This window comes from Alexandromys fortis, unplaced genomic scaffold (genome assembly GCF_014885135.2).
Source record: "Alexandromys fortis isolate MF-2015 unplaced genomic scaffold, M_Fortis_MF-2015_v1.1 scaffold_304, whole genome shotgun sequence".
In the NCBI taxonomy this organism is placed as follows: domain Eukaryota; kingdom Metazoa; phylum Chordata; class Mammalia; order Rodentia; family Cricetidae; genus Alexandromys; species Alexandromys fortis.
The window spans coordinates 993,766-1,007,121 of NW_026068173.1; the positions used below are offsets into that span (position 1 = coordinate 993,766).

The 13,356-nt window shown below is 50.3% G+C and overlaps 2 protein-coding genes across 4 annotated transcripts; both read left to right on the plus strand.

The window, feature by feature from the left end:
- Positions 1 to 547: 547 nt before the first annotated feature.
- On the plus strand, positions 548 to 11,621 carry Nrbp1 (nuclear receptor binding protein 1). The gene is made up of 18 exons (XM_050128482.1): positions 548 to 691; positions 3,446 to 3,674; positions 3,832 to 3,954; positions 4,122 to 4,223; positions 4,592 to 4,681; positions 4,986 to 5,026; positions 5,382 to 5,476; positions 6,897 to 6,980; positions 7,458 to 7,516; positions 7,653 to 7,751; positions 9,614 to 9,746; positions 9,963 to 10,068; positions 10,169 to 10,219; positions 10,307 to 10,442; positions 10,626 to 10,679; positions 10,765 to 10,828; positions 10,956 to 11,011; positions 11,086 to 11,621. Exons 2-18 carry the CDS (start codon positions 3,465 to 3,467, stop codon positions 11,188 to 11,190), a joined length of 1,608 nt encoding a protein of 535 aa, XP_049984439.1. The 5' UTR covers positions 548 to 691; positions 3,446 to 3,464; the 3' UTR covers positions 11,191 to 11,621.
- A 95-nt stretch (positions 11,622 to 11,716) lies between these two features.
- Krtcap3 (keratinocyte associated protein 3) lies at positions 11,717 to 13,312 on the plus strand. Of its 3 annotated transcripts, none has more exons than XM_050128483.1 (7): positions 11,717 to 11,877; positions 11,988 to 12,172; positions 12,258 to 12,317; positions 12,441 to 12,647; positions 12,746 to 12,880; positions 12,977 to 13,089; positions 13,186 to 13,312. In XM_050128483.1, the coding sequence occupies exons 1-6, from the start codon at positions 11,850 to 11,852 to the stop codon at positions 13,082 to 13,084; spliced, it is 723 nt and encodes a 240-aa protein (XP_049984440.1). In that variant the 5' UTR covers positions 11,717 to 11,849; the 3' UTR covers positions 13,085 to 13,089; positions 13,186 to 13,312. The 3 variants fall into 3 exon arrangements, with proteins under 3 accessions (XP_049984440.1, XP_049984441.1, XP_049984442.1); XM_050128484.1 differs by having other exon boundaries at positions 13,203 to 13,312; XM_050128485.1 differs by having other exon boundaries at positions 13,206 to 13,312.
- Positions 13,313 to 13,356: the final 44 nt, after the last annotated feature.

Genomic DNA, 13,356 nt, shown 5'->3' on the forward strand with positions numbered 1-13,356 from the left:
TTCTTCATTGGGCTTAAATTTGGGTAACTTTTTTTTTTTTGTTTCATTTTCGCATTCGTCAACTATCAATGGATAATTTCAGTGAGTTCGCCCTTAACGAGGGTCACGTCAGGTGTGTTTGGGCAGAGTGTGATGCAAACCAACAACTATTAATTTTCATGTTAAGCGACTAAAAACAGCAGCAACAAAAAGCTTTCTGAAAAACGGGTGTCGGGAGCCCTGTCTCCTTCCCAAACGGGGACTATGGGCGGGCTCGTCCCTTGGAGTGAAGCTGCGCCTCTCGTTCCTTTTGTCTTTTCGGAGGATTAGGACTGTCATGGCGCTTTCGAGAAGAGGGAGAAGGCCTCGCTTTCGTCCGGCAGAATTACTTGGGGCACCTCGACTGGATAGAGGGTGGACAGAGAGACAGGAGACAACGCTGGCAAGCGGTGGGCCGGAGCCCCCCAAGGGGAGGAGACCCGGCAGGAGGCTGCCCTGAGAGCGCCCGTCTGCGGGAACCGCCCCCCGCCGCCCTGTCCAATGGAAACCTGGCGGCGCTGCGGCACCGCCCATCTGTTGGTCCGGACGCCGCGAGGGCGGGGCCCGCAGTTCGGTTGCGCTGCGGAGCGCAGCTGTGAGGGAGTCGCTGCGATCCGAGGCCCCGGAACCCGAGCTGGAGCTGAAGCGCAGGCTGCGGGCGCCGAGTCGGGAGGTGAGCGCCGAAGAAGGAGGCCCTGGAGGGAGGGGCTCGCGGAAGGGCGGCGGGATCGCCCCGAGCCGCGGGTCGGCGGGACGCGGCCGGCGGCTGCTGTCGGGCGGCCCTGCTCCCCCGGGAGTCGGGCCCGACCCGGCCCGTTGCAGCTGAGGGGCCACCCTGGCCGCAGGGCGCCGCCCGCCCTCCTAGTGTCTCCGGCGTGGCCGCGGCGGCCCGGAATTCTGCGGGCGCGGGTCGGGGGGCCCCGGCGTTCTCTTGGAACTCTGGCCGCGAGAGGCGGGGCCGGCGGCGCGGGCGGGGGCGGGGGCCCGGGCCGGAGGGCCTGCGGAAGGAAGCGCAGCGTCCGGGCCCGGCCTGCTCGCGGGGCGGCGCGCCGAGCGCGGGGGCGTGGCCTGCGGCCTGACGGCGCGGCGGGGCCGGCCTTTGATGAGGTGGCGGTGGTGCTCGGCCTCCTGTCTGCTGGGGCGCCCGGCGCCCTTCCTTCCCGATGCTGGCCTGGCGACCTGTTGGAGTGTTGAGATGCTGAGGGCCTCGCGCCCCCGAGCTTGCTTCCTTTCTGACTGTGCGGCTCTGCTGACCTCAGAGGCTTTTTTGGGTTTCCTCAGAGCGGCCTGTGGCTGCGAGCTATGTGGGGTGACGCGCAGTGGGCTCTCAACTAGCCGTGGAAGCCCGGAGAACAACTTTGCTAGATAACAGACAATACCCTGGAGTGGCTGCACAGTGCGCCCTCAGGGGAGCTAGAGGCTGCTGGGAGATCGCCCTCGCCGATGTAAATGAGCCTTCCCACGTGTGGTCCCCAAACCTGCTAGCAGCCCCGAGGCCGAACCCCCCGTGTTGCAGAAGTTTCGCATCCTTGGCGGGAGTGCTTGGGCGCTTTAGGTTCGGCTCTCATTTTCCCCACTGGGGCGTGACTGGGGAGGGAAGACACAAGCGTGTACCTTCCGGGACATTTGTCTCTAACTGATGACGGTCTTCTCTTCCTGTGACCTGTGGAGTGGCTGTGTCCTCGGTCCAGTAGTTTTAGATTTCCTTGGTACAGCTTCCTGTATTGACGTTCTACTCTTACCGTCTGTTGTAATCGCGCTAGAAATGTAACTGAGCAGCTCAGATTTTAGGCACATCGAGTGAACGGAGCTGCTCTAGGAGCTGATTGAAACAGACTACTATTTTCTTAGCCTAGCTCATCTTTTCTGTTAGATTACTAAGACATTCGCATACATAGCTAGCTTTCTTGGCAGACTGAGGAGTATTTCTCTGGTAGACAAGGATTTTCTTAGAAATTAAGTTGGGGAACTATCCTACCAGATATTTTTTCCTGTAGCGCTATGTTGCTCTTGGAATTTACTAGGACGCTGTGTAGCTCTCGATTCTGGTCAGTGTGGACTGGGGAGAGGTGTGCAGAAAGGGGCATCAGAGAGAAGTGTGTGGTTGGCTTGGTGTTGATTGCAGCTTTCTGGTGTTCTGAACGGACTTTGGAGTGCAAGTTTCCTTTCAGGGTATCACCTTCTTACTTGACAGTACTCCCTGAGCCTAAGCACACACAGGTTGCAGGTCCTTTACAGCCTTTGTTTGCTGGGTGATCCTATTATTTTTTTCATGGGTTAATGAAAAACTTAGGCTTTCCTTTAAGCAACTCTGCCCCTGCAGAAATGTTGCAGTTTAACACGTTGCCTATGGAGGCTGTAGCTTGAATAATCTGTACCTGAAGGCAATCACCAGTGTCAGATGCAGTGCTTCAGAGAATGGGCAAGTCAGAGCCTCAGCAATGTGAATGCAAGGGGAGCAGGAAGCTAGGTCTTTGTTTTTTCTTTTCAGTTTGTTATCATTAAGTTCAGCATTTCAGTTTTTCAATTCACTGATGTATCTCAAGCACCTGCCCGGTGTGTGACCTACAGTAACCTACAAATGTGACTAAACATTTCAGTGAGTAAATGAAAAGCAATGCTGTTAAACAGTACCCATTTGCCAGTCACACATCTTAAGGAAGGTGAGGCCAGTAGGGATGGAAGTCACTCCTGCCAGTCACCTGGCCCAACAGCAGCTGTCTGTGTGGGAGGGATGGATAATGTCACTGTTGGTTCTAGCAGGATAAGTCAGTTGGGTATTTCAGCGAGCTGGCTAAGGATGAGATAGGCACATTGGGCTGTCTCAGTGGACCATTTTGGAGTCTAGAGTCATCTGTTCTGAGTAATGCCTGTATACCCTCATTTTTGAGCACAGTGAAAATTGAGGCCCATAGCAAGTCAATGGGAAATATATCAGTTGCAGCACTATTTTCTGAGAAGAAATGGGGGGACCCAATTTTATTGTGTATTTGGGTTTGCCCAAAGTGGGTTATGCTGTCATTAGCCTTGTGTTTGGCACTTCAGGGTGGTCTCCAGCTAAGGTAACTAACGCCTCTTCCAGAAGGAAGAGAGCCATTCACACTGCAGTATTTGGGTAATGAGTAGTTCTGACTTTAGATTTAAAGGACATAAGGGATATATGCTTTTGAACTGAAGATGCGGTTAAAACTATTAAAGTTTTTTTTTTGTTTGTTTGTTTTTTCGAGACAGGGTTTCTCTGTAGCTTTGGTGCCTGTCCCAGAACTAGCTCTTGTAGACCAGGCTGGCCTCAAACTCCCAGAGATCCACCTGCCTCTGCCTCCTGGGATTAAAGGCATGTGCCACCACTGCCCAGCTAAAAACTATTAAAGTTTTATAGATCTGTTTTTGACCTCTGTCTTCTCCTGTCTTTGCCCAACCGCTGCAGGTTGAGTGTTCATTCCAGCATGTCGGAAGGGGAGTCCCAAACAGTAGTCAGCAGTGGCTCAGACCCAAAGGTAGAATCCTCCTCTTCAGCTCCTGGCCTGACTTCAGTGTCACCTCCTGTGACCTCTACCACCTCAGCTGCTTCTCCTGAGGAGGAAGAAGAAAGTGAAGATGAGTCTGAGATCTTGGAAGAGTCACCCTGTGGACGCTGGCAGAAGAGGAGGGAAGAGGTAAGGTGATGGCAGTGGAGTTGTAAACAGTGAGAACTGGAGTAGCTGTCCAGGGAGCAGACTGGACCTGAGTAGGGTGGGGTTGGAAGATGGTCATATGCAATACTAAAATGGTGGGTTTGTGAGGTGACTTAATTCCACTTGAACTGCTTCTCAGGTGAATCAGCGTAATGTTCCAGGTATTGACAGTGCATACCTGGCTATGGATACAGAGGAAGGTGTGGAGGTTGTGTGGAATGAGGTACAGTTCTCTGAACGCAAGAACTACAAACTGCAGGAGGTAGGTGATGAGGTCTAGGGGCATTAGAACCAGTATTTAAACAGCTATTGTTGGGAAAGTACTGTAGGAGAGCCTTCATGGTTAGATCATCTAAGGGGAGGGGTCGTGGTGGCTTTCGTATTATTACAGCAATTTGTGAACTGCTGTTCCTGTCTTCCTTGCTCCAGGAAAAGGTCCGTGCAGTGTTTGATAATCTGATTCAGTTGGAACATCTTAACATTGTTAAGTTTCACAAGTATTGGGCTGACGTTAAAGAGAACAAGGCCAGGGTAAGATTTTTTTTTTTTTTGCCTAGTATTTCCTGAATTCTTTGCCAGAGAGCAGCTGTATTTACTGTCCATCTTACACTCAGAGGTTAAAACAAGGTAATTTTGAGACAAGAACTGAAGTCTTCAGCTGTGGAAGGGAGAGCAGGGCTTCATCTCCTTACTGAAGCATTTCCCAGCTAGCGGTGGGGAGGAATGAGTGAACGTTCACTTGCTTCTCTGTTTTCATTGTGCTGTTAAGCCTAAGAAAGTGATCCTAAAAGAAAGGGAAGTTGAACAAACACAGTTTAATATGTATCTGGTATAAATGTCACCAGGTGAGAAATAATGTTTAGATTAAAGCTTTAATAGGAAGTGCTCCACTTTCTTAGGTGATTTTCATCACAGAATATATGTCGTCTGGAAGCCTTAAGCAGTTTCTGAAGAAGACCAAAAAGAACCATAAGACTATGAATGAAAAGGTACGGAGGGACACTAGCTATAGTTTTAGGCTGGTTTAGGGATTTAAAAAGATGGTGGTGATTATGAAGCCAATTAATGAGGGATGGCAAGGACTAGTGTGAAGGCTGAGAGAGGAAAGTATCACTGTGTGTGTGGTGCATACCTTTGGTTACGGAGTTGGAGGCCAGTGTGCTCTGCATAGTTTGAGGACAGCCAGGGCGATACAGTGAGACCCTGGAGAAGGAAGGTGGGTGGTGGGGAGGGGAGAAGGAAGAGGGAGAGAGAGGATATTACTGCGGATCCTTGGACCAAACTCTTTTTCAGGCTTGGAAACGCTGGTGCACACAGATCCTCTCTGCCCTAAGGTAAGTAATACGTGGTTGGTTTTCCCCCCAGTGTCTCCTGATTTATTTCCTTAAACAGATTGCAAGGCACTACTCTGCTTTTCTATTCTGCCTCTCCCCAATTTCTTTGAGTCATGTGCTGACAAGATTAGTCCCCCTTATGGGGTCCTCCTCGTGTCCTAACCACTACAGTGACCCTGCCTCATTCTCCTTGTGCTTTTCCTATTTAAGTCACTTGGCACAATAGAGATTCAGAGTACAGGGATTGTCATTATGGTGGCCAGGAGGAGACCCTGGCCCTTGCTCCTCTTAACCCTTGGGTTCCCCCTGCCCTTAATTTCCTAGTGGCCCCTCTAACAGCCCAGTGCCCCCACAGCTACCTGCACTCCTGTGACCCTCCCATCATCCATGGGAACCTGACCTGTGACACCATCTTCATCCAGCACAACGGACTCATCAAGATTGGCTCTGGTGAGGGGAGGGAGAGATTCTGGGCAGGGGAGCCTCGGGAATTTGGGAACCATGGGGGTAAGGTAAAAGGCATGGGGAGAATAGTGAATTTTGAGGTGTGGGCTGTTGATAAGAGACAGACTTTTTGTAGAGGTAATTCATAGGGAGAGACCAATTAGTGGAAATGGGGTAGGGTGTACAATCTTGTACTTCTTGGAGAGAAACTTGGACTAATACAGAGAAATAGGAGGCTGGGAAAGGGCAAGAGATGGATATGAGGCCAAACCCTACCAAAGAGATTCCAGACTGTGCCTGCTGTGAGTGCTTTCATTTGCTGTGTATTTGTGTGCAGTGACATTTCCGTGTGCTGTGTTTGTGTGTTGTTACCATTTGTCTGGGGCTTGGCTGCTCCATCGCTCACAACTTTTCTCTGTTTTCCTCCCTCCCGCTTACGGGCTGCTCTGTTCCCAACAGTCTTTCATAGGATTTTTGCTAATGGTGAGAGCTCCCTCTGCCCCACTTGGGGCTCTGTTTGTGCTCCCTTTGCTCCCTCTGCGGCTGCCCAGTGCATGCAGTCGTGGGAGCAAGGCCTGTTCCCTGCTTCCCGTGTCTAATTATGCCTGCTAAGCTTTTGCCCTGCCAGCCTCCACCTGCTTGTCCCTTTATAACCTGCTTGTTTCCTGTGGATTCTGCCTAGCTGGACACTTCCTCTTAGTCATATTCCCCTCATCATCCGGCTGGCTCCCTAAATCATACTGTGCGCCTAGATTCTCTGTGACTTGTAGGCATTGTTACGATCAGAGTGAGTCCAGCATGGGCCTGGCCCTGGTACCTCGTTCAGTCCTGTGGTAGGTGATTTTGAGGAATAAAAGTCTAAAGTTTTGGTGGATTAAAAGTGAAACTGATTTCAGGGTATTGGTTCGCTGAGTTTCAGTTAACACAGATGGGTAAGGAAGAGGCTAGCTCCTTGGTTGTATGTTAATGCTGCTTTTGTCTTTCTTACCCAGGTTCATGAGGTCTTTAGTTGTCCCATAGTTGGAAGGGCTGCCTGTGTTTTTATATTAATTGCAGGGCAGATGAGTCAAATAAACCTAGCATTTTTATGGCCTATGGATTTGGTAGATCTGTGACTTTGGAAAGAGGAGCAGGTCACAAATGAAAGCTTTTCCTTTGCTGTGCTACTTGAAGAGCCTGAAGCCCCAGTGTCTGTCTGTAGAGTGTGTAGACTTTGTTGTTTCTGAGTTAGGAACCTTAGGCTGCAGAAAGGGGAGATAAGTGGTGTTCATATGTAATCTCTAGCTCAAGATTGGGAGACTGGTAGGTTTGTGTCCACTGAGTATTAGAAAAGACACTTCAGGAGAAACATGGCTTTTGCAGCCTCTCTCTAGAGTAAGATCATGCTTTGGTGGTGGTCAGATTGTGGGTGTTTCCCTACTCGTAGTGGCTCCTGATACTATCAACAACCATGTGAAGACTTGCCGGGAAGAGCAGAAGAACCTACATTTCTTTGCACCAGAGTATGGAGGTGAGTAGTTTTGCCTTTCTGCCATGTTCTCAGATTCTGTTTTTTTTTTTTTTTTTAAAATTACGGTTCCTCAGACAGATTGTGCCACTCTACCTACGCCCTCCCTGATAGAGCGACCTCAGATCTTGGTTTATATTTTATAACCTGAGATACAGGGATAATAGAACCACACCTTCATCTTTCTGTACTTACATACATTTTGAAAGCATACTTGCATACACTTTTTCTTTTTCAAAGAGGTATTTATTTATTATGAATATAGTGTTCTGCCTGCATGTATTCCTGCAGGCCAGAAGAGGGCACCAGATCTCATTACAGATGATTGTGAGCCACCATGTGGTTGCTGGGAAGTGAACTGAGGACCTCTGGAAGAACAGCCTGTGCTCTTAACCTCTGAGCCATCTCTCCAGCCCCACCCACTTGGCCACTTCTTATCCAATCAATTCTTTTTCTTACTAAGACATTTGTTTTCTTTAGAAGTCACTAATGTGACAACAGCTGTGGATATCTACTCCTTTGGCATGTGTGCACTGGAGGTGAGGAGACCCGAGGGAAGGGAAAAGAGAAAGTGTGGAATTCGAACAGAGACAGGGAAATGCTGGGAGTGACTGTGGGAGCACTGGGTGTGTTCCTCAGATCTCAGCTTTCCCCTCGGGTTCCTCCTCAATGCAGATGGCAGTGCTGGAGATTCAGGGCAATGGAGAGTCCTCATATGTGCCACAGGAAGCCATCAGCAGTGCCATCCAGCTACTAGAAGACCCACTACAGAGGGTAAGAGTCGTTGGGATTAATCTCCATCCTTAAGTGACTTTCAAATCCTCTCAAGTTTATTTTACTTCTTGGGAATGTGCTCCAAGAGAAAAGGAATACAGTCAAAATAGAAAACACTAAACACAATTTTCCTGTGAAGGGGTTCAGATAGGTAATATTGAGGTTAAAAATAATTTCTTAGTTAAGTATGTCTACATACAGATGAGCTGATTTTGATGGTTACCTCAGTCAGTTGCTACACACTCTTACACAATAATCTTGACGCTCCAAAGTAAATTTAAATATCAAACCAGTCACTTTGGGCTGGAGAGATGGCTCAGAGGGTAAGAGCTTTGCCTGCTCTTCCAAAGGTCCTGAGTTCAATTCCCAGCAACCACATGGTGGCTCACAACCATCTATAATGAGGTCTGGTGCCCTCTTCTGGCCTGCAGGCACACACACAGACAGAATATTGTATACATAATAAATAAATAAATATTAAAAAAAAAACCCAGTCATTTTGGATTTTATATTTAATGAGCTAAGATTTAAAAGATGAAAGAGGTGGGTGGTGGTGGCGCACGCCTTTAATTCCAGCACTTGAGAGGCAGAGGCAGGTCGATCTCTGTGAGTTCGAGCCTGGCCTGGTCTACAAGAGCTAGTTCCAGGACAGGCTCTAAGGATACAGAGAAATCTTGTCTTAAAAACAAAACAACAACAAAAACAAAAAAATAAAGGATCAAAGAATTATGAATCAGTAGGTAGATTAACTATAGTGAGACAGGACAGTCTGAACAAGAACAATTAGGTCAGGCATGGAGGCAAACATCTATAATCCCAACATTGGGAGGTGGAGGTAGAAAGATCAGGGGTTCAAGGTCAACCCTCCTCTACATAGAGCATTCAAAGCCAACCTGGGCTACCTTAGACCCTGTCTCAAAAACAAAACAACGGGGGAGGGGTGTGTGTGTGTGCACATTCATAATCCCAGCACTTGGGATGCAGAGGCAGGCCTGGGAACAAAGGGAATTTCGGGATAACCAGAACTACACACAGAGAAACCCTGTTTCCAAAACCCAAAACAAAGCCAACCAAACAAACAAAAAGCAAGGAAGGAACGTTAACAGTTAACTAGGGACAGTAATGGGGAGCAAGAAAGAAGCAGAGGTCTAGTCGAAGAGTTAATAGAATGGAGGCAGGGTCTGGTTCACATTAGGATGGGTTGTTGGATAAAAGATCACAGGATGTGACCTTGTTCACCTTTAAAACTGAAAATAAGAAAGTATGATGCCTTAGGATTTCATCAAACGCAGAAAAGAAGGTGGAGTGGTTAGAGAAAGCATGGGAATACAGTGAATTCAGAAATTTAGTGGATAAGGGAAGTCTTGGAAAACAGAGAATATGGTGAATACTGAACAATACTTCGCTAAGTTTGAGAAGGGAAAAACTAAATTTGGCAAAGATCCAAAAAAGTTGGCCATGAATGAACTACTAAAACACATACACAAATACTAAGTAAGTCTCAACATTTAAAAAAAGGTATTGTGGTTGTACAGTGGAAAAGAAATAACCAAAGCCAGCATGGTGGCTCTTGCCTGTAATCCTAGCACTTCAAAGGCTGAGCAGGAGAATCATGAGTTCAAAGACAGCCTGGACTACATAGCAAGTTCTAGGCTAGTTTAAGCCACCTAAAGAGAGACCCTGTCTCAGAAAATGAAGTCTAAAAAGAAAAATTAGGAAGATAGTGAATGATAATTTTATACATTACATATGTATTTAAAGCCCTTTCAAGAGATGGGTGAGTGTTTCCCCAACAAGCTTGTATATTTACAGGCTGTGAGAGGCTTGCTAGATGCCTGCTTTAGTCCCTTGTTCTCTTATAGGAGTTTATTCAAAAGTGCCTGCAGTCTGAGCCTGCTCGAAGACCAACAGCCAGAGAACTTCTGTTCCACCCAGCACTGTTTGAAGTGCCCTCACTCAAACTCCTTGCTGCTCACTGTATTGTGGGACACCAACGTGAGTTTCCTGAACCCTGCTAGAAATTGGTAGTGGGACTGAATCCATGCTAAATGAAGATTGCTAGGATTTTCTTACAATTTGGGGCTTCTTCCATCACTGGCATGGCATCTGTATTCTGTTACCAAAGGGATTCTTTACCCCTTGTCCCTCCCTCTAAGCCTCCTGTGAACCAATTCTATCTTTACATAATGTTCTACCCATTATACCCACCAGATATGATCCCAGAGAATGCTCTAGAGGAGATCACCAAAAACATGGATACCAGTGCTGTACTAGCGGAAATCCCTGCTGGGCCAGGACGAGAACCAGTTCAGACTTTGTGAGTACCCAGCTGAGAGGGTCTGGAAGGGATGATTGATCCCTACCACTCTGAGGTTCTGTAAAATGTTCATTCTCGTGCTTTTTCCTCCTTCTTCCAGGTACTCTCAGTCACCTGCCCTGGAATTAGACAAATTTCTTGAAGATGTCAGGTGAGAAGGTGGGCTTCCGTGAGGAAACAGGGGCAGGTGTCCTGCGGCTTTCAGAGAGTCCGTGTGACTTATGTCATCTCCCACCAGGAATGGGATCTACCCTCTGACAGCCTTTGGGCTACCTCGGCCTCAGCAGCCACAGCAGGAGGAGGTGACATCGCCTGTTGTGCCCCCTTCTGTCAAGACTCCAACTCCTGAGCCAGCTGAGGTGGAGACACGCAAGGTGGGGACTCTGGTGTGACCGGTCTTTGGCTATGGGGGCGGACATCTCAACTACGGCGCTGTCCTGTATGGAGTGCATTTCTGCCCCCTGGCCACCTGGTTCTTCTGTGGGGCGGAAAGGTTTCCAGGTGTCGGTGGGTTTAGTGACTGGTCTCTAGTGGCCATCCTTTCTGTCCTGTTCCAGGTGGTGCTGATGCAGTGCAACATCGAATCAGTGGAGGAGGGAGTCAAACACCATGTAAGCTCAGGGCTGGGGTGCACGGGGCTGCACGGGGCTGCCCTGGATGGAGAAGAGCAGCCTCATTGTCTGTCCTTTTCTCTAGCTAACACTTCTGCTGAAGCTGGAGGACAAGCTGAACCGGCACCTGAGCTGTGACCTGATGCCAAGTGAGAGTCTACTTTGTTTTGGAGAAGGATGCTTTGAGGGGCATGTCAGGGACGGGGAAAGTGACAGTTTCTGAAACAGCTAAAGGGCTCCCAGACTGGACTCATTGACCCCCTATCTTTCTGTCAGATGAGAACATCCCGGACTTGGCAGCTGAGCTGGTGCAGCTGGGCTTCATTAGTGAGGTGAGGTTCCTGCCCTCTGCCCTGGCTGCCTCCCCACCGTCTCTCAGCCTTGTCTCACTAAGCTTCTTCTCCAGGCTGATCAGAGCCGCCTGACTTCTCTGCTCGAGGAGACCCTCAACAAGTTCAATTTTGCCAGGAACAGCACCCTCAACTCAGCCGCTGTCACCGTCTCCTCATAGAGCTCACTTGAGCCAGGCCCCTGAGTGTGGCTGTCCCTGGACATGCTGCAGTCCTCCTGCCCCATCTCCCCAATCAGTATTACCCTGTGAAGCCCCGTCTCCCCTTATTATTCAGGAGGGCTTTAGGGGCTCCCTGGTTGAGCATCATCCTGCTCTTCCTCCCCTCTCTTCCTCCCCTCTGCACTTTGTTTACTTGTTTTGCACAGACGTGGGCCTGGGCCTTCTCAGCAGCCACCTAGCTGGAGCTAGTAGCTGACCTGCTGGCTCCTGCCCTGCCTGTGTGGACAGGAGGCCCACGGGCACTGGGGGAGCAGAGTTCTACAATCCCGCTGGGGCGGATGGGCGGGAAAGGTGGTGCTGCAGGGGTGGCCCCGGGGGCCATTCGAATCGCCTCAGTTGCTGCTGTAATAAAAGTCTACTTTTTGCTAAAAGCGTGGCTTGGTGTTTTGCGGCTCATTGGGTGGCACAGCTGCCCAGGTGGGGGCGGGGCGGACCCAGGTGGGGCGGCCCCTTGGAGGCTGGGCCTCAGGTCGGGGGCGGGGCGGGCCCAGGTGGAGTTGCCTTGTGGCGGCGCGGAAGCTGGGGTTCTGCTCGGCGGCGGGGCGAGGCCCAGGTCCAGATAGGGCGGACCGGTGGTGGCGGGGGCAGAGCGGCCTACGATGAGGTGCTGCCGCCTCTGCGTCTTCGGTAAGTTGCCTGGCTCTCCTCACCTGTAGTTTCTTGGCGTCCCACGCGCCGCGGCTGGCCCTGTGGCCCCTCCCTGCACGGCTGACATCGCCCTTCCCCCTACTTTTCAGACGCCGCCCGGGGGCCCAGGCGGCTGATGCGCGTGGGCCTCGCTCTGATCCTGGTGGGCCACGTGAACCTTCTGGTGGGCGCTGTGCTGCATGGTACTGTCCTGCGGCACGTGGCGAACCCCCGTGGCGCGGTCACACCGGAATACACCACGGCCAATGTCATCTCGGTGGGCTCGGGGCTTCTGGTGAGCGTGGCTGGCGGATGGATTGGGCAAGCGGGGTGGGCTGGGTGCAGAGAGACAGTGAGCCTTAGTCTTATTGCTTCCGCAGAGCGTTTCCGTGGGACTTGTGGCCCTCTTGGCATCCAGGAACCTTCTTCGTCCACGACTGGTGAGAGGGGTGGAGGTGTCTCAGCTCAAACTTCCAATGGGCAGGAGCCTCAAATAGAAACTCAGGTTTCTAAATCACGGGGAAACCTAACTAGGCTGTTCACCCGGTCTTCTACCCCACTAGCACTGGGCCCTGCTGACGCTGGCCTTAGTGAATCTGCTTGTGTCCGCTGCCTGCTCCATGGGCCTCCTTCTTGCTGTGTCGCTCACTGTTGCCAATGGTGGCCGCCGCCTTATTGCTGACTGCCATCCAGGACTGCTGGATCCCTCCATACCACTGGACCAGGGGCCTGGACACACTGACTGCCCCTTTGATCCCACAAGAATTTATGTGAGCTGATTCTTAGTGTTCTCTGGGCCTCACCTTTGCCCCGTGTGCTGCTCCTCCCCCTTCCAAGGCCTAGTCCTCTTTGTTACTTCTGGTTTTAGGATACAGCCTTGGCTCTCTGGATCCCCTCTCTGTTCATGTCTGCAGGCGAGGCTGCTCTTTCTGGTTACTGTTGTGTAGCTGCACTCACCCTGCGGGGAATTGGGCCCTGCAGGAAGGAAGGGCTGCAGGAGCAGGTATGGAAGAGAAACAGGAAGGTTCATTCCACACCCTGGTTGTGTTGAAAGGTGTGTCTCTTAAGGCCCAGTTACTGAACCCACCCTCCCCTGCAGCTGGAGGAACTGACCAACCTTGAACCTTCTGAGTGTAAAAGGCCGGAAAACGTGCAGCTACTCCACCACCACCAGGATTTCCAGACTAAACAGAAAACCTGGGTTTAGGACAGGTAAAAGGCCCCGGGTGCATTCTTGGGACTGGGACCAATTTTTTTTTTTTTTTTTTTTTTTTTTTTTTTTGCTATATTGCTTGCTTTTTGATGCAGGTCGGCTCTTTCTTTAGCAGGCAGCTGCTCTTCTGAGGCGTAATCCACAGGTGTTTTCTACTACACAAGGGGCCCTGACCCGAGGGTGATATAAATAATTGTAATAAAAGGACTAGTTTTTGTTTTCTGCCTGATTGCAATTACTTTTAGAGCCCTGCGCACTGCACTGGG